Source organism: Canis lupus, chromosome 20 (assembly GCF_011100685.1).
Source record: "Canis lupus familiaris isolate Mischka breed German Shepherd chromosome 20, alternate assembly UU_Cfam_GSD_1.0, whole genome shotgun sequence".
Taxonomy (NCBI): domain Eukaryota; kingdom Metazoa; phylum Chordata; class Mammalia; order Carnivora; family Canidae; genus Canis; species Canis lupus.
The window spans coordinates 48,806,338-48,824,759 of NC_049241.1; the positions used below are offsets into that span (position 1 = coordinate 48,806,338).

Below are 18,422 nucleotides of genomic sequence, written 5' to 3' on the forward strand. Positions count from 1 at the left end.
ACAGTAATAGTACCTCCGTGATAGAAGCATGCTGGTGCAAAGAAGGGATTTAACAAGCGCCAGCTCTTACTACTGACGCGCGCAAGCCCAGGGTAGACGCCCAGCAAGGGGATGGACACAGAGCCCCCTCCCAGCCACCCCGCGCTTCCCGGGCCCAGCATCCTCCTGAAGCCCTGGCTGTGGCTGGAGGAGACCTAGAAGGCTCCTCGGCCTGGACCCTGACATCCAGCGCCAGGCCTTATGAATGACGACTGCCGGAGGCCCGGCGACCTCTGACCCGGGGCGCCCGCCGCGCCCCTCCCCCGCTGGCAGGTGGACGGCGGCTGCGCCGGGAGGCTGGGGGGAGGCCCTGGCGCCAACCGTGGCTGGCCGGCGGCCGCTGCCGCACTGAGCGGAGGCGGGGGACTGCGGCGCGGACAGGGCCGGGCGGGCGCCCGCCTGGACCGCCTCCTGGGCCTCGGAGCGCGGCGCGGCCCCCCGCCAGGCTCCGCCGCCCCGCCCGGCCGGCCCGGGCCGTAGGCTGCATCTGCGCCCCGCCCTCTCACCCCGGGATTGACACTGAAGGTTCTGCGGGGGGCTGGCCGGGCGGCGCGCCTCCGCCAATTGGCGGCCTCGCCGGGCGGGCCCCGGGCCCTGTCGGGAGCCGTGGCCAATCAGGAGCGCCGGCCCGCCCCGCTGAGGCCTCGCGAGCTCGCGAGTGGCCGGGCGTCCGCGGCGCGCGTCACGGAGCCGAGGGCCTATGGCGGCTCGGGGGGGCCGCGGAGGACCAATGGGCGGCGGCGCGGCGCCGTCACTCAGGGCGGCCTCGGCCAATGAGCGGCGGGCTGCGGGGGCGTCACGGACAGCAGCAGCGGACTTGGGCTGAGGTTCCCGGGCGGGCGGGCGCGGAGAGACGCGGGAAGCAGGGGCTGGGCGGGGGTCGCGGCGCCGCAGCCAGCGCAGCCAACCCGAGGGGCCGCCGCCGCCGCCCAGCGCGCTCCGGGGCCGCCGGCCGCCGCCAGCACCCGCCGCGCCGCAGCTCCGGGACCGGCCCCGGCCGCCGTCGCCGCGATGGGCAACGCCGCAGCCGCCAAGAAGGGCAGCGAGCAGGAGAGCGGTGAGTGCCCGGGCCGTGACCCTGATCCCGGCCCCTCGCTGCCGGCCCCCGCCCTGTCCATCACCGCCTGGCCCCTCCCCCTTTGCGCCCCCCCCCCCATTTCTCTGCTCATCCCCCTCCCGGCGCCCCTTCCCCCTGCCTGTCCAAGGTTGGCGCCCAGAGTCCGCAAAAGACCCTCGTAGGGGCCCCCTTGCCAAAGGCCACCCCCCACTGCAAAGACTGTGCCCCCCCCACCCAGCTGTCACTGCCAACCAAGGCACGTATGACCGCTGGGGCCCCACATGGGGCCTTGTCACCACCCCAACCCCTCCTTTCCTGGTCCCTCTCCCCCCACTTCCTCCCTCACCTCTGCCTCTAATGGGACCCACTGCCAGACCCCGACCCAGGCTTCTGCCGTAGTGGGAGCGCTGTGGGGTCTGCCTCCACCCCGCAGGGACCTTGGCCACTTGGTGACCACACCCCTCCCCCCTCCAGCCCCCGCCATCTTTCTCCTGCCCTTCCCCTTTTCACCTTATCACACCCCCCTCCAAACCCATGGCTGCCCCCCTTAAGCATTTCCCAGAGCCACCTCCAGCGTTGTTTTTCCCTTCTGTGTCACTTGGCATGGGGGACAGGATCTTTCTGGGTCCCTCTGCCCCTCTCCCATCCTGTCACTCTGTCACTCTGCCTCTCTGCCTGTGTACCCTCCTCCAAGCAAACGTCTGTCCTTAGCCGAGGTAGCAGACTGTTTATGAACCTAAAGAACTGCCTCAGTGCTTCTGAAGCCAAGTTTGAGCCCGTCTTGCTGGGATTCATTGCATCTTCTTTCCTGGGTTCGGGGCGAGGAAGGGGGGTGGCATCAGCAGTGCTCCTTCTCATCTCCTGCTATGCAGTGAGCTCTAGGCGTCTTGGAGTGCCCCTCAATAAATGGTTGTTTCACAACTGAGGCTCCGTCACTCGCCCAGTGCCCAGGGCTTCTTCACCCGCTCCTGGCCCAGGATGAAAAGTGGGGTATGAAGTGTCTGGGTTTAGCAGGGCTCATTCAGCTTGAGCTGGGTTGGTAAGAAAGGGGACTTGAGGCATGACAGTTGGGGAGAGTAGTGAGTGACATCTAAGGACTTGCTTTGCCAAGAGACAAATAGATTCTGATCATTCCCAAGGCTCAGCCAGAGAGAGGCCTGTTTTCCCCGCTCAGTCCCCAAATTATGTTGGCCTTTTCCGGCCAGGGAGATTCTGTGTCTGGAAATGCCTTCAGAAATGGCCTCAAGCCCCTTACTCAGTTCCCCTAGATCTTAATTTGTCATCTCTCCAGACCTGTAGCTGGACCTTAGCTAGGATCCCCTTCCAGTTACCCAGAAATAGTCAGAACTGAAAAGGGAGGCCGTGTCCAAATACGCCCTTCCCAATTTCTGGTCTCAGACCCCAACGTCTGAGTTCTTTGAATACACCTCTCCCCCTCCCCCAGAAAGGCCCAGGCATGAAACCGAAGGAACTTTATTCCCACACGGATTCAAGTGGCAGAACTCAGAATCACCAAGCAGCCATGGGAAGGCGTGACATGTCACCGATGGGCGGGGGACAGGGAGGCAAGTGCCTGTAGCTGAGCACTTGATGACAGAGGAGCAGGTGGGTAGTGACCAAAAAAAGGTCTAGGCATGAGCTTGGAGGGGACTGGGCAGAGGGGGAGGGGCTGGGCCCCCAGCAGGTGAGGCTATCTGGGAGGTAGAAGGTGGAAGCAAGTGGCTATATATTGCAGTAGCTCAGTTGAAAGTTGGGGAAATGACATCGTCCTGGAAAACTTTCAAGGCATATCAAACACACGCGGCGTGGGGCAAAAAGCTGCACAGGGAAAAGGATCCCCGAGAAAAAGATCAAAGAGGCTCTGGAAGGAAACACTAATTCTCTCAGAGCGCAGGCCAGACACCCAGAAGTAGACTATCACGATGAAACAGAACTCCTGTTTATTGGGCATCTAGGATGTGCCAGGCTAAATGGTCTCCATAGATCTCTCTGCTTGAGTGATTTTTAAAAGAGTTTTCTCCGAATTTTCCAAACATGCCATCTGAGTTTGACACAGACGATGTCAAAGAGGCAGGATTCACATCCAGATCCGCTTACAGCCGACTTCCTAGACTCCGGAATTTCCCAGCCCAGATACGCTCAAGCTGCCTCCCTAATTTTTACTCTATTTGCGTACATTTTCTTAATTTAAAATAATAAAGTTTTGACCCACCTTTGTTCAGATGCAAAGTTTGATCTTTCCTACCTAAGCAGTAATATAAATGAAATTGTGAGATTGCTGTGCCAGTCATATTCTCTCTGATACACATTAAAATACAATGTAACTGTACAAGTGAAACATCCCTAAAATCATTTTATGCCCCACCAGTGGGACCCATGTCAAACTTCGGGAAATGTCCCAAGCTCTACTTCCTTCCAGAGGCTTGCAGGGGCCCTCAGAGAAGGATATAGGATGAGAGAGGAAGCCCTTTTTGCTTCCAAGCTCAGATTCCAAAAGGATGGAATTAGACAAACTTTGCCCTCTTGTAACTAGGGTGGGATGTGGGTAGGGGTGGGGGCAGTAGCCAGGCCAGCCTGCAGGGGGCACCTGAATTTCATCTGCCAGCTGCCAGCCTGACCTGGGTAAGGAACATGCCCAAGCCATAGTAGGCAACAGTGAGGCATTCTGCAGCCCCCATGCTACTGTCTCCATGGCAGGAGACAGTGTCAGCTTCCTCCTAGGAGGACAGGGATCTAGAACAAGCTCTGGGGTGAGACGGTGTGAGGGGTGGGGGTGGGGTGCCGGTGAGGAGGGATCTGTACCCAAAGATGCCAAAGCCATTGGCAGAGGCCAGAGTAAGATGCTAAGAGGACATATAAAAAGACCAAGCTCTGGGCTCTGAGCAAGCTGGAGAACTGAGAGAAGCAGTGGCCCCAAGAGGCCCGGGGACAAGCGGCCAAGTGGAGCTCAGGCCTTGGCTGGCACTGGCCAAAGGCACCCCTGGGAGCTGGCGCACAGACGGAGTGGGGCTGGTGAGAGGGAGCCCCCAGAGACCCCTCCAGGTCTAGGGACAAGCAGATCCAGGCTGTGCGAGATGTGCCCCCCCCAGAGACCCCTGAACAGAAAGAATAGTGGCCCTCTACCATCCTCCAGAAGCCTGAGAGTAGCAAACACCCTGTGTGCATTGGCAGTTGTATGGGTGCCCAAGAGGGTCCTGCCAAGGCAGCTTTTCCTTCAGCCCAGTCAGGCCTACATAAGCTTGAGGGTCCTGTCTGTCCCTCCCCTGCACCCGTTGGTCCCTAAATTAGGTTTCTCTTCCTGCCACCACCCCACAGTTCCCTGCCTCCCCCTACAGATAGAGCATTGGGCATGGGCAGCCCAGCTGGTGCAGCAGGTCTCATGAGCCTTCCCAGCCACCGTAGTCTTGGTGCCCTGAGAGGAAGACTGAGTGATGGCTTCCAACACCAACGATGGTGAGGATGAGCCCTGTTGCTATAGCAACTTCCCAGGCACTCTGCCCCTCAAGCCAGGGAAGGGCTGCAGTGGGGTCTAGAGAACAGGTGGAGAGGAAGAGTCTGTGGACCCCTGGCTGGCCCTGCAAACCCTCCCTTACTAACAACCCCGAGCTTGCGGGCCTGGGGAAAAGCGGAGGTATGGGTGGCCCCATCCAGAGACAAGGTCCACCCAGAGGTGGGGGTCCAGCTCGGACCAAGGCGGTGGGATGGTCCAGACCAGGGTTGGGCTGAGCTCAGAATGGGACTTGGTTCAGCTCAGTGGTGGAGTCCAGGACATAGTGGATGGTTCGGTAGAGGATGGGGGCTCATCCGACTGGGGAGTGATCTGGTCCAGAACAGGGGTCTAGTTCAGAATAGCAATTGGTCCAGTCCAGTGTTGGGGTCCAAGCTGGATTGGAGAAATCAGCCAGCCCAAAGTAGGGGTCCCAGCCCAGGCAGGGCATCCATCCCTGCCCCAGAATTCCCAGGACAAACAGGTTTGGGAGGGCAGAGTGTGCTGTGATGGTTGTCTGGGGAGTCTGAGGCTGGGCTCCTGCCTCCTGCTGTGGCCCTGGCTTGTTGAGGGGTGTCTGGGGTTCTGTTAGCCCAAATCAAACCCAGCCCAAGTGGAGGGTGGCAACCACCCCCCCTCAATTCCCCATAGGAGACATGGCAGGGGGGCAGGTTTCATAAGCCAGCAGCTGGCTGGATTTCCCTTCTCTGCCACTTCCTGTTGTTAGCAGGGGCCACGGGTGCTGGGCACTTTCGGAGAAGCTACCATTGACCCTCCACTTTATTTGGGATGTGGAAAGAAGGAGGAAGATGGTCAAGGCTGCCTTCCCTTCCCCCACCCCTAGGTTTAGCCTTTCGTTTCCGGTTGGACTTTCATGGCTGAAAGCAGAGCCAAGCACAGGGCAACGTTTGGCAGAGGCCAAGGACATCCTGCGCTTGTCGGTCCCTTTTTTGCCTCTACACAGGAATAAGACAAATCCAGACGCACCCACTTTTCTCTCAGGGTAGCGGGATTTGGGGGCTCCAAGTTCAAAGAGGACTTTGGGGAATGGATAGGGTGGCTCTTGCATCTGCCACTCCCCCCAACCACCACGCCTTTCTCTCCATCCGCTCTTTCAGCTAATTAACGGGGCTCTGGGGCCTCTTTGGCCCCCAGGGAGCCCCTTGCTGCTGCCTGGGCCTGAACCTTAACTCCTTCTCCTCTGCCCAGTGGGCACTGCCCTGGGCACATCCGGTGCCATCCTCTGGGTAGTTCACCCACTGAGGAAAACAGGACCTGGCATCTTGGGAGTAGTGAAGTCCCTGGAACAGGAAGTTAGCTTTAGCACTCCACCCCTGGGGCAGCCAGGCCAGCCAGAAGGGACACCCTCAGGAGAATCTTCCCACTGCCTTCTGCCAAGGAGGGCCTTTGCAAACCTTGGCCAGCTGGGAGCAGGTACCTTTAAATGCTTCCCTGGCAACCAGCTCCTCCTCCCTGGTCCCCTGAGGCCCTCCGGAGGAAGCCAGCTCAGAGGCTTTGCGTATTCCTGGTTTCCCTGCAAAGGGAAGATTGCAGGGAGAGTCCAGGGCTGCCTGGAATGGATGTGGGGTCAGGCAGCAGCCGGGGTAGTGACTCGGAGACCACCTTCCAGCTGTGGCTGCAGCTGCTCCTTTGGGCCCACCTGACTATCCGCTTCCTGGCCTACCTGCACCACGCTTTCTGGGCCCCTAAGCCACAGCCAGCACCCTGAGCCTCCCTGGCCAGGGGCAGATGGGTGCCAGATCACCCTATCCTTCTCCACCCCCCCATTGCATTGCACCCTCTGCTGGAAGAGGTAGGAAGCAGAGGTGAGTATGGGGGCTCCTGGCTGGGGTTCCCCCCATCATTATCCCCCTTTATCTGCCCATTTCTTCTGGCACTGTCTCCCCTCCCAACTGTGCCCAAATCTGGCAAGCCAACGGCACCAAAGGGGACACAGTCTGGCCTTTAGTACTTTGAGAGTCCAGACAAGGGCTGTATTAGGGCTGGAGCCTCTCAGTGGGGTACTAGCAGACAGCCAAAGGCACAGGCCCACTGAGTCAAGAAAAAGCAGAGTATGGCAGTTCTCAGGGGAACAGGACTGGGCATTCTGGTTTCTTACCACACCCCTTCCGTTGCCTTCTTGGGTGGGCAAAGATGAAGCCCCAAGAGGGTACCCTCTCCACGGCTACCTTCATCCAGAATCTAGTGTGTATGTTTGTAGGTTTCCAAGGAAGGTGTTATATGTCTAAAAAGATTCTGCTAGCCAAAGCCTTGGATTTGGTGCAGCCCTCAGGCTCAGAGAGGTCTCAAGCAGTGGATGGCCCAGCCAGGTACCAGCCTAGGACTCCTGGCCATTTCTTGACTGCCCCCTGTCTGCTCCGTCACTCATTTTAGGGCTTTCCTGGCCAACAGTGTCTTCATCTGCCACACTTGTAGCCCCATGGAAGGATCTTCTCCCCAGACGCTTAGGGGAGTCTTGGGGCCCATGGGAGTGGTGCCTACCCATGAGGCTGTGTGGGATTCCTAGCACTGTGTTTGGGTAGTCCAGGCAGATGACAGACAAAAGCCAAAGTGCAAGTGTGCAGAACCCCTGAGGGTGGCAGATGTTGCAGGAACATCAAGGAATAGAATAGAAGACAGCTCTGTCTGTGGGCCATTCCGGTGCACTGCCTCCAGCCAAGGGTGAAGCAGTTAATCTTGTGGGCAATGAGGTCCGGCCGGCAACCTCAGGCCTGGTCAGTCTTCCCATCTGTACAATGAGAGTAATAGCAGTTCTGACCCATCAGGATAGGAAGTAAGCATAGAAAGCATTCAGCACAGGACTGACACACGAGAAGGGTCCCTGAACAACAATGTGCCTGGCCCCGCATGGTGGTTACAAGGACAGGTCAGTAGCGCAAGAATCCACCAGGCTGTACATTTAAAGTTTGAAAGGTCAATGCACACACCCCTCCCTCAGCCCCCATATTTTGTATCACAGTTTTTAGAAATACTTAAAGACAGAATCCGTAGTTGCCATTTATAATGCACTAACCCATGAGGTGCCTAGGTGGCTCAGTTGGTTAAGTGTCTGCCTTCAGCTCAGCTCGGGTCATGATCCCCGGGATCAAGCCCCTCATCAGGCTCCCTGCTCACTGGGGAGCCTGCTTCTGCCTGCAGCTCCCCACTGTTTGTGTTCTCTTTCTCTGTGTCAGATAAATAAAATCTTTAAAAACGTGTATATAATGCACTAACCCTGTACCAGCCACTGTCCAACCGCCTTTGCCAAGATTAACTTGTTCAGTCCTCACAACCACCCTACCAGGTCATTACTAGTGTTAATCCCATTTTACAGATGAGGAAAACTGAGGTCAGGTCAGTTGCGCAGCTCATCAGAGACCAGGCTAAGATTTGAACTTGATCTTGTCCCAGAGTCCTGGCCCCTTACTGCTTTGCTGGGCTCCTTCTCAGCCTTGGTGAGAATGCCTGTTTTCAAGCCTCAGCTTCCTAGGATAGTAAATGGGAAGAATGGGTCAAAGGAAAGTTGGTAGGCCCAGGGTCCACCAGAAGGTCTTCACCATTAGCCAGATGGTGATGTTGCCTTGGGGTGCTGAAGGGCCCATAGAGCATGGGCATTGGGTAAGGCCCCCCTTGAACCAGCTCTGGAAGAAGGACCCCAGGACTGGCAAAGGCAGGAGTGGGGCCAGCTGGGGGCCAAGGCAACAGCTGAGCCCCCCCAAGGGCGCCTGCTACCCGAGCCCCAGAGGCCTCCACCCAGGGCCTGGCCTCCCCAGAGAAGGGGCTGGAGGAGCAGCCAAATCCCCAGGCTATAAATATCTTGGCTGGCGTCGGCCCTGGCCATGGAATGTCGGTCAGAACTGGGGCGAGTGGGGGTGGGCTGGCCTGAGCGCCACTCTCTGTACCCCTAAGAGTAACCCCCCGAGTCAACTTGCACCCCGTTTGGTTTAGAGTTGAGGCTGTATCCCACTTCTCTGAATAAAAGGGGCCTAGGCCCCAGCCCAGATTGGGACCCCCCAAAGCTGCCCTCCAGCTCAGCCAGGGTACCTGAAGTTACCAAAGGTCAGTCTCTGGGCTGAGACAGCTATGTCCCACTTTGCACAAATGAGCATCTCCCCAGGAATAGCCTAGGCCCACCCTGATAAGATGGGGTCTCTACCTAACACACTCTCTTTTCTTTTCAGTGAAAGAGTTCTTAGCCAAAGCCAAAGAAGACTTTCTTAAAAAATGGGAAAATCCTGCTCAGGTAAGCCCCCCTTGGAGGAAGAGCCTCGAGGGGTGAGCACACGGCCCCCCATCCTACAGCTGTGTCCCTGTAACATGGCGAGGACTATTAGGGCCTTGTGGAGGTCTCTGGACCTGCCCCCATTTGCTCCCTAGATGCCCATGGGGACTCCTGGGCAGAGGCACCCAATCGCCCACTGCCACACTCCCCCACCCCACCACCCCCTTCCACCTGGTGGCCCCTGCCCCCCACGCAGCTGCCAGCAGTGCCTGGGCCCCAGGCCAGGGCCGGATCTGGCCCTTGCCATCCGCCTTAAGGAATGTGTCCTTCGCCATCTTGTTTTTCCGCCCCCTGTCCTCACCCCCAGCACTCCACCCACTCCTCTGGGCCCCCTCTGCTGGTGGCAGAGGGGATGCCCCGGACCTTGGCCTTGCTCCCACCTGGAGGGGATCCCTGACCCTCCCAAATCCTCCATCCACAGAATACAGCCCATTTGGATCAGTTTGAACGAATCAAGACCCTCGGCACGGGCTCCTTTGGGCGGGTGATGCTGGTGAAGCACAAGGAGACCGGGAACCACTTTGCCATGAAGATCCTCGACAAACAGAAGGTAAGCATGGCTGGGCCAGGAGACCACCATCCTCCCCACACTGGGCCTTCGCTCAGACTGTTCCCACTGCCTGAGTGGTCTCCCTGTCTGTCATTCATCAACTGTTTTCTGAGCCTCCATAATGTGCCAGACCCGAGGGCCAGAAGTGCCCATGCTGCCTTCATGAACCTTCCCCTCCAGACCAGCCACTGATGGAAATCCAGGTAGTGGACATGGGTTCAGACACCTAGTCTATATCAAGGAAGTCAGAAGTCGTCCTGGGGAAAGTGTTGTATTTACACAGACCTTTTTTCTTTTCTTTTTTTTTTAAATATATTTATTAGAGAGAGATAGCAAGAGAACACAAGCAGGAGTGAGGAGTTGGGGGTGGCAGAGGGAGAGGGAGAAGCAGACTCTTCGCTAAGCCAGGAGCTCGATGCAAAGCTCGATTCCAGGACCCTAGGATCCTGACCCCAGCCAAAGGCAGACACTTAACTGACTGAGCCACCCAGGCGCCCCACATAGACCTTGTTTCTGTAAATATTTTTGAGACCCTACTTTATGCCAGACACTGCTGTAGGATAGCATTGTTCAGTAGAAACGTATTACAAGCTATATATGGTTTTAAATTTAAAAAAAAAAGATTTTATTCATTTATTCACAAGAGACAGAGAGAGGCAGAAGGAGAAGCAGGCTCCCTGCAGCAAGTCCGATGTGGGACTCGATCCTGGGACTCGGGGATCACGCCCTGAGCCAAAGGCAAACGCTTAACCACTGAGCCACCCAGGCATCCTGGTTTTAAATTTTCTAGAAACTCCTTTTAAAAAGTAAAAAGAAAGAAAAAAAAAAAAAAAGTAAAAAGAATAAAAAAAAAAAAAGTAAAAAGAAATAGGTAAAATTAATTTCAGCAATGTACTCTAATTAAGCCAGTATATCTACAATATTGTAATTTGAACATATGTAACCAGTGTAAAAATATCATTAACGAGATATCTCAATTTTTTTCTGTATTAAGTCTTCAAAGTCCCGTTTGTATTTTATACTTACATCTCTTCAGATGTTAAGTCTTTACTTTTCTAGTCTTCACTTTCTAACAAGAAAAAGCAGAGAGGTTGGAAAAGCAGATTCACATAGCCCGCATTATTCTAATCAAGCTTAAGTTACCCAGGAACTACCTTGAGTGTCCTTTTTTTTTTAATAGATTTTTTTCTTTTTAAGATTTTATTTATTTATTTGAGAGAGAGAGAGCACATGCACACAAGCAGGGGGAGCAGCAGAGGAGAGGGAGAAGCAGCTTCCCTGCTGAGCCGGGAGCCCAATATGGGGCTTGATCCCAGGACTCTGAGATCATGACCTGAGCCCAGTGCAGACGCTTAACCCACTGAGGGACCCAGGCACCCCAAGCCTCCGTTTGTAAATTTTTTTTCAAGACTTGATTTATTCACGAGAGACACACACAGAGAGAGAGAGAGGGAGAGAGAGGCAGAGAGACAGGCAGAGGGAGGGTCCATGCAGGGAGCCCGACATGAGACTTAATCCTGGGTCTCCAGGATCAGGCCCTGGGCTGAAGGCAGCGCTAAACTGCTAAGCCACCTGGGCTGCCCTGTAAATTTTTTTTAATTTAATTTATTTATTCATGAGAGACACAGAGAGAGAGGCAGAGACACAGGCAGAAGGAGAAGCAGGCTCCCCACAGGGAGCCCAATGTGGGACTCATTCCCAGGACCCCAGGATCACAACCTGACCCAAAGGCAGATGCTCAACCACTGAGCCACCCAGGTGCCCCCCAATATCCATTTTTAAATGTTCATTTTAGAAACTTAAAATTTTATTTTACTATTTTTTTAAAAGATTTTATTTATTTATTCATGAGACATAAGCAGAGGGAGAACCCAGCTCCTGGGGCAGCCTGTGGCTCAGCGGTTTAGGGCGTGATCCTGGAGACCTGGGATCGAGTCCCATGTCAGGTTCCCTGCATGGAGTCTGCTTCTCCCTCTGCCTCTCTCTCTCTCTCTCTCTCTCTCTCTCTCTTTCTCTCTCTGTGTGTCTCTCATGAATGAATGGATAGATAGATAGATAGATAGATAGATAGATAGATAGATAGATAGAAGAAGCCAGCTCCCTGTGGGGAGCCCAATGCGGGGCTCGATCCCAGGACCTTTGCTATCAAGACCTGAGCCAAAAAAAAAAAAAAAAAGACCTGAGCCAAAGGCAGATGCTCAACCACTGAGCCACCTAGGTGCCTCTGAAACTTAAAATTTTAAACTGTGTTCCCTAGTCATCTAGCCACATCTCAGGAGCTCAGCAGCCATACATGGCTAGTGTGGACTCAATGGACAGTGCAGGTGTAGACCTATGGCACCAGCTGTGAGCAGAGCAGGAAATGCCCGAGCACAGCAGATCAGAGCTGACCAAAGGGCCAACCTGCCTGCATGAGTCATGTGGGCCTAACACTGACTAGCTGCGAGTGACCTTGGGCAAGTCACTTCCCTTCTCTGCATCTGAGTCTTCCAAACTGCCACATGCACAGTGCATGCCCCTCAGGGCTCTTGTCACTATGTGTGAGGTACCTGCTGGGGACAGCTGAGGAACAATTAGCCTCGGGTTTGAGTGGCTGTGGTGAGGTTGCTCTGAATGCAGGGAAGGTATTTCTAAAGCCCCCATCTCTTAGGCACTACTCTTGCTTGTCTTTTCAGTTTCAGCTTAGCTGTCCCTTCCTCCAGGAAGCCTTCTCTGACTCTCCCAACCCCCTGACTTTACCAGGCCCTACTTCTGGGTATCAGGGAAAAGAAGGAACCTCTCACACACCCTCCTCTCTGCCCTCCCTTCCTGCCCCTACAGGTCGTGAAGCTGAAACAGATTGAGCATACCCTGAACGAAAAGCGCATCCTGCAAGCGGTCAACTTCCCGTTCCTCGTCAAACTCGAGTTCTCCTTCAAGGTGGGGTCCCCAGGCCAGGGTCACTGCTCAGCAGTACAGCCTCAGGTTCCCCAAAGCTGGGTGGGGGCTGAGGGCAAGCAGTGGCTGCCTGAGGAAGCAGGCCTACTAACAGGAAAGGAGAGCCCCAGAGGAGGGATGCTAGGGGGCATGAGTCAGCCTGAGACTCTGGTAGACCTGTGTTCAACTCCTGGACCCGCCAGCTTCCAGCTTGAATACCTTGGGCAGATCACCCAACCTGGCTGACATCCCTCCAAACCACCTCTCCGTTTTACAGCAAGCACCTGACACACAACCACTGGCCCGAACTGCGCCATGCAGCCTGGATTCCAATGCTAGCTCTGTGTACCTCCAGGCCGTGTGACGCTGGCAAGTGACTTCACCGTCCCTGAGACTCAGTTTCCTTGTCTATAAGATGGGCTTATAACAGTCCCCACCTAATGGGGTAGCCATGACCATTCCAAGCACAGTATGAGTGCCCCACATGAGCTATTTTAGGTATTGTCCTAAGCTGTGATCACAAGATCTGGGGACAGCCATTCAATGCCTGAGACCCAGACAGTCACACAGGCCCCGTGTGTGATTTAAAGCTCTGCTGCTGTCATCTTAAAAGTTGCAGTAATTTTAACAAGGGGCTTCAGATTTTCGTTTTGGGGCCCCACCAGTTCTCTAGTCCATCCAGGACCCATTTTACTGGTGACAAAACTGTAATCTCAAGCTTTGGTCAAGACAGTCTCAGACATGAGCCACCATGGAGTCCTCTCTCCAGCCCAGGCATGTTGGCTGGTCCCCTAACACCCCACCTGCCAGCCCTCACTTTGACCCCCTAGAAGCAGGATACCAGCTACCCTTCCTACTTTGTGGGCAGAAGGAAATGTGACGGGTGGCTCAGGGAGTACAGTGCCTGGCACTCCAAACAGGCTTCATATGGGAGCCAGGATTGTTGTTGTCACTTCATTTTCATACATCTGCTATGGAAGGACACCAGGCCTTCAAATGGGGCCCAGGGCTTGGGGAGCAGGGGCCTGATCAGCCGCTGCTTCCCACAGGACAACTCGAATTTATACATGGTCATGGAGTATGTGCCTGGCGGGGAGATGTTCTCGCACCTGCGGCGGATCGGAAGGTTCAGGTGAGCCGGCCAGCCCCTGCCACACAGCAAGCCTGGGGTGTCCACAGGTGTCACCATATGACCAAGCCATCTGGGGACGGGCAGTGGGCTCTCCCTGTCTGTCTAGGTTCTTGTTGCCCCTGAGCCGAGGAATCTGTGATTTCCCAACCACCACAAAACAGAAACGGTGACTTAGAGCTCACTGTTTAAGTTGGCAGTTTAAAAATTTATGCTATCATTTTTCTTAGTTATATAGGTATGTGCTTTACATACAACAGAATACACAGATATTCAACGTTCTGCCCTCTGTGTTCTCACAGTTGCATACACTTGTGAAACCACCACCCAAAATACCATGGAGAACATTTCCATCCCCCCCCCAGAAAATTCCCTCAAACCCCGTTCTTGGCAAATTGCCGCCCTGAAGAAGGCAGTTGTCCTTTCTGGTTTCAAACACCATATATATGTTTGGTCTGGGTTTGGACATGATATAAATGGAATCACAGAGTTTATAGTTTTCCGTTCCTTCTCTTGCTTCACATAATCGTCTTAACATCTAGACATGTTGCTGAGCATATTCATCGTTTGTCGTGGTAGTGGTGTTGGGGACAATTCCCATTGTATGAATCTACTACATTCTGATCATGTTCCTCTGTTAATGGACATGCGGGCTCTTTCCCATTTGGGGCCATATATGAAGAAGTCTGCTCTGCTTATGTATTTGGAATAGCTGGGCTGGGGCGGCTCTGTCGGGCAGCTGCTAGACCATTTGTAGGGGTGGGCAGGTCATGCTGGGCATAACCACATGCACTCACCTGTCACCTCCCCAATCATCCCCACTAGTGAACCGCATGCCCGCTTCTATGCGGCCCAGATCGTCCTGACCTTCGAGTACCTGCACTCACTTGACCTCATCTACCGGGACCTGAAGCCGGAGAACCTCCTCATTGACCAGCAGGGCTACATTCAGGTGCCTACCAGGGCAGGCGAGGGGTAGGCCCAGGCGGCTGTGGGCTGGATCCATGCCCCTCCCGCCCTCCTTCCTGGCCAACAGCCTTTTCTTGTGCCCACAGGTGACAGACTTCGGTTTTGCCAAGCGTGTAAAAGGCCGCACCTGGACCTTATGCGGGACCCCCGAGTACCTGGCCCCGGAAATCATCCTGAGCAAAGTAGGCACTCTCCGCCCATCCTACTGCCCTGAGGCCCATTCCACCTGCACCCCCTCCCCATCCTCCTCTCCTCACATCATACTCCCCTCTCACTGCAGGGCTACAACAAGGCTGTGGACTGGTGGGCCCTAGGGGTTCTCATCTACGAGATGGCCGCTGGCTACCCACCCTTCTTTGCTGACCAGCCCATCCAGATCTATGAGAAGATTGTCTCTGGGAAGGTGAGACCTGGATTTGGGGGCTAAGCCCCCAGACAGATCCTTCCCCACCAGTCCTGATCACCGTGGAGCCCTGCATGTTGTCAGAACAATCTAGAAGTTCATTAAGTTAGGCCAAGCAGTGAAGCTGGATGCACCAGTCACATTAAGAGGCCAGCACCTCACACCACCTCCCCATCTAATCCTGGACCCACACTGCTGATAACCTCAAGGGCTTCCAGAACCCCAAGGCTCACCTGAACACCTTCCCTGCCCGACAGGAGGCTCTGTTTGCCTCCAGTCGTCCCACTGAGCATGAGTCTTCACAAGTTACACAGCAGAAAAACAACTGTGTGCAGTTCCTGGGTACTGCTCCAGACCCTGCGGGGTCACTTAGGGTATGCAGCCCATATGTCCTCTCCCAAATGCAGACTTGCTAACTCTTGGGGTACGGGGGTGGGGGGCAGAGCTGTCACAGAGTACAGTATGTGCTCACCATCCCATGATGCACCCCCTTGGCTGTACCCCAGCACTTGAAAGGAGTGACGAAGCTCAGGCTTGGAGAACATGATCATAGACCCCACGGGCTCAAGACAAGGTGGGAGCCCCACCTCTGCCCTCAGCTCACTGCCTTGCTGAGAGGACCCAGCCATCCATCCACTTAGCCCGGGAATTAGTGGAAGCAGCTCCCAGCTCAGCCTGGGACGCTGGCCTAGCTCCAAGTCTAGCTCAGCCACCCATTGGCTTTGAAACCTTGAGCAAGTGCCTTTGCCCCTCTGAGCTTCATCCTACCCATATGAGAACTGGGGAACCAGATGCTTGCCTCTCCAAGAAAGAAATCAGCTGCGACATGGGGTCACTAAAAAAGAAAAGACAAAGTGTCTGTCACCAGGCAGAAAATAAATTGTAGGGAAAATGGCCCAAAGTAGAAAAAGAAAAAAACATAGATTGTTCTGAGGGGGCAAGAGAAGAAGATGACCATAACTGCCTTCTTTGTAGCGTTTTACAGTTCTCACACGCTCAGCAGTATTATCTCCCTCCTGTAACTCTGGGATATCTGCCCCAAGCCCGAGAGACAGGCGCAGGCCCAGAGAGGTTAAAGGCCATGGCCAAGGTCATACAGCATGTAAGCTGGAGAGCCGTGCTGGAAGTTAGTTGTGGCAGCTGTAAACCCAGTGACTACTTGCAAACAAGGCTTTGGGGAAATTTCTGGAAGAGTTGAACTGAGCCTTAAAGAGTGGAAGAGCCTTAGCTATGGAGAGAAAGAGGGGGAAACAGAAGAACAGTCATCTCTCTCAGAACCATGAATATTTCAGAAGTCCCCAGGCCCCAGCAGAGCTGCCTTAGGAAACAGTGGCTAAGAATGCAAGTTCTGGAGTCCAACAGACCCAAGATGAAACCCTCCTGTCCCGCTTCTCTGTGTGACCTCTGGCAAGCTGTTTAACCCTCCTGAGCCTCTTTCCTCATCTCTAAAATGGGAACCATCCTAGTCTTTACCCGAGAGCAGCAGTTCTCAGAGTGGCCCCCTGTCCAGAAGCATCAGCATGGCTGAGGAACACGCTAGACCTACAGGTTCTCAAAACTCCTGATTCAGATACTCCAGGGGGCCCCACACGCTGTTTTAATGGGATTCTAAAACACACTCAAGTTGGGGGTTCTCCACCCAGTAGGGCTGTTAGGAGGCAAAGGTAGCATTCTGGGATCCCCAGACTCCAGACAAATGCCCCACCCTGTCTGTTGACCCCCTCCCCAGGTGCGGTTCCCGTCCCACTTCAGCTCTGACCTGAAGGATCTGCTACGGAACCTGTTGCAGGTGGACCTCACCAAACGCTTCGGGAACCTCAAGAATGGGGTGAACGATATCAAGAACCACAAGTGGTTTGCCACAACTGACTGGATCGCCATCTATCAGAGGAAGGTGGGCCGCTTCCTTTCCCCTGTCCCACCACTGAATATGTGCACCAAAGGCTTCGGGAGCCGGCCATGAGCTCCCAGGGAGGGCTGTCAGTGGAGAGATGGAAAAGGCAATGGCATCTGAAAATGGGCCACAGGTTTGGAGTCAATCTAGCTGAGGCACCTTAGAGCGGTGGGGGGTCTAGAAGTGGGACCGTGGGGTCATTTGGTCACTCTGTGACCTTGGGTAGGAGACATCCCTCTGGTGAATTGGCTATAATGAGATTCTTAGGTTGTAAAAGTGAGACCACACTCTCATGGTAAGTTCAAGCCTGGGTCAGAGTAAATTATCTCATGAATGTTAGGCCATTCATATTTATTGTTGTAAGGGTGATTATGTTGACTACTGAGGTCTGAGTGGTTCTTGACCCCTCTCCAGGTGGAAGCTCCCTTCATACCAAAGTTTAAAGGCCCTGGGGACACGAGTAATTTTGACGACTATGAGGAGGAAGAGATCCGAGTCTCCATCAATGAAAAGTGTGGCAAGGAGTTTACTGAGTTTTAGGGGTGTGCCTGTGCCCCCATGGGTTTTCTTTCTTTCTTTCTTTTTTTTTTTTTTTTTTTTTTTGGTGGGGGGGGGGGGAGGGTTGGATTGAACAGCCAGAGGGCCCCAGAGTTCCTTGCATCTAACTTCACCCCCACCCCACCCTCCAGGGTAGGGGGAGCAGGAAGTCAGATATTCAGAGGAATGGAAACACCAGCTGCTCCCCCTTATCCCCTCACCCTCCTGCCCCTACCCCTACTGCTTTTGCCTTCCTCCTCCCCAGAAGCCCACCACCCAGCCCACTTCTGCCTGTTTTAAATGAGTTTCTGAGTTCCAGTCAGACCATGTCTTGCTGGCATATTCAGGGACAGGGTGTGGAAAGAGGGGCCCAAACTTAACTCCATCCCCACCTCCCCTGAACACAGGCATCACCCACTAAGGGCAAATGAAGGAAAGACCAGCCTTCTCTTCAGAGCAGTGGTGCCTGGAAAGGAGAGATTTTAGTGACCTCTTCAGTGGGCTGCTTGCTAGAATTTAAAAAAGAAAAAAAAAAAAAAAAAGATAATCTTATTTAAGTTCCACCAGTGCCTCCCCCCCTTCCTCTACCCCTACCCCTCCCAGCCCCCCCCTTTCCCAAATCCATTTTAACAAGGCTAGGAAGCAGACTGAATTTGTAAAGGAAGGAGCTGGGGTTCAAACCTCCGCCCCAAGCTGCTAATCTACTCTGCTCCTCTGCCCACCTCCCCCCAACCCAGGGGGTCCCCTGGCAAGCCTCGAAGGGTCTCAGCCCCTTTAGGAAGCCCCTGTCCCCTTCCGCCCCAACAGACCTTTCTTCACCCTTGGGCTTCTGGCCGAGACAAAGAAAGCAGCTGCCCCTGTCCCTGCCAAAGAGGAGTTGTCCCCCGAAAAGATAGAAGGGGAGCTCCAAGCCCAGGGTCTTTCCTCCCACCAGCACTCCCCCTAAACTCTAATTTTATTCTGAGCTAGATTTTAATGCCCAGCCTCCTCAGCTCAGTTGGGAAGGCAACCCCCCCCCCAAAAAAAGAAGGCAAAGCCCTCCTCCCCCTCATGTCCCGGGTTCAAGGCCAGGGTTGCTAGGGAGGGGCTGCCCATTTTATTCACCCAGCAGCCTCCGTCCCCTTCCCCCCCATCCTGGGCGCTCCTCCTCTGCTTAGCT

General features: G+C 54.6%; 1 protein-coding gene across 1 annotated transcript; it reads left to right on the forward strand.

The window, feature by feature from the left end:
* The first annotated feature begins 1,049 nt into the window (after positions 1 to 1,049).
* PRKACA (protein kinase cAMP-activated catalytic subunit alpha) lies at positions 1,050 to 17,266 on the forward strand. Its single transcript, NM_001003032.1, is given in 10 exon segments — positions 1,050 to 1,096; positions 8,765 to 8,826; positions 9,287 to 9,415; positions 12,236 to 12,334; positions 13,381 to 13,463; positions 14,286 to 14,412; positions 14,516 to 14,611; positions 14,710 to 14,832; positions 16,562 to 16,726; positions 17,141 to 17,266. Coding segments are annotated over 10 exon segments (1,056 nt in total). The 5' UTR covers position 1,050.
* The last annotated feature ends 1,156 nt before the right edge of the window (positions 17,267 to 18,422 follow it).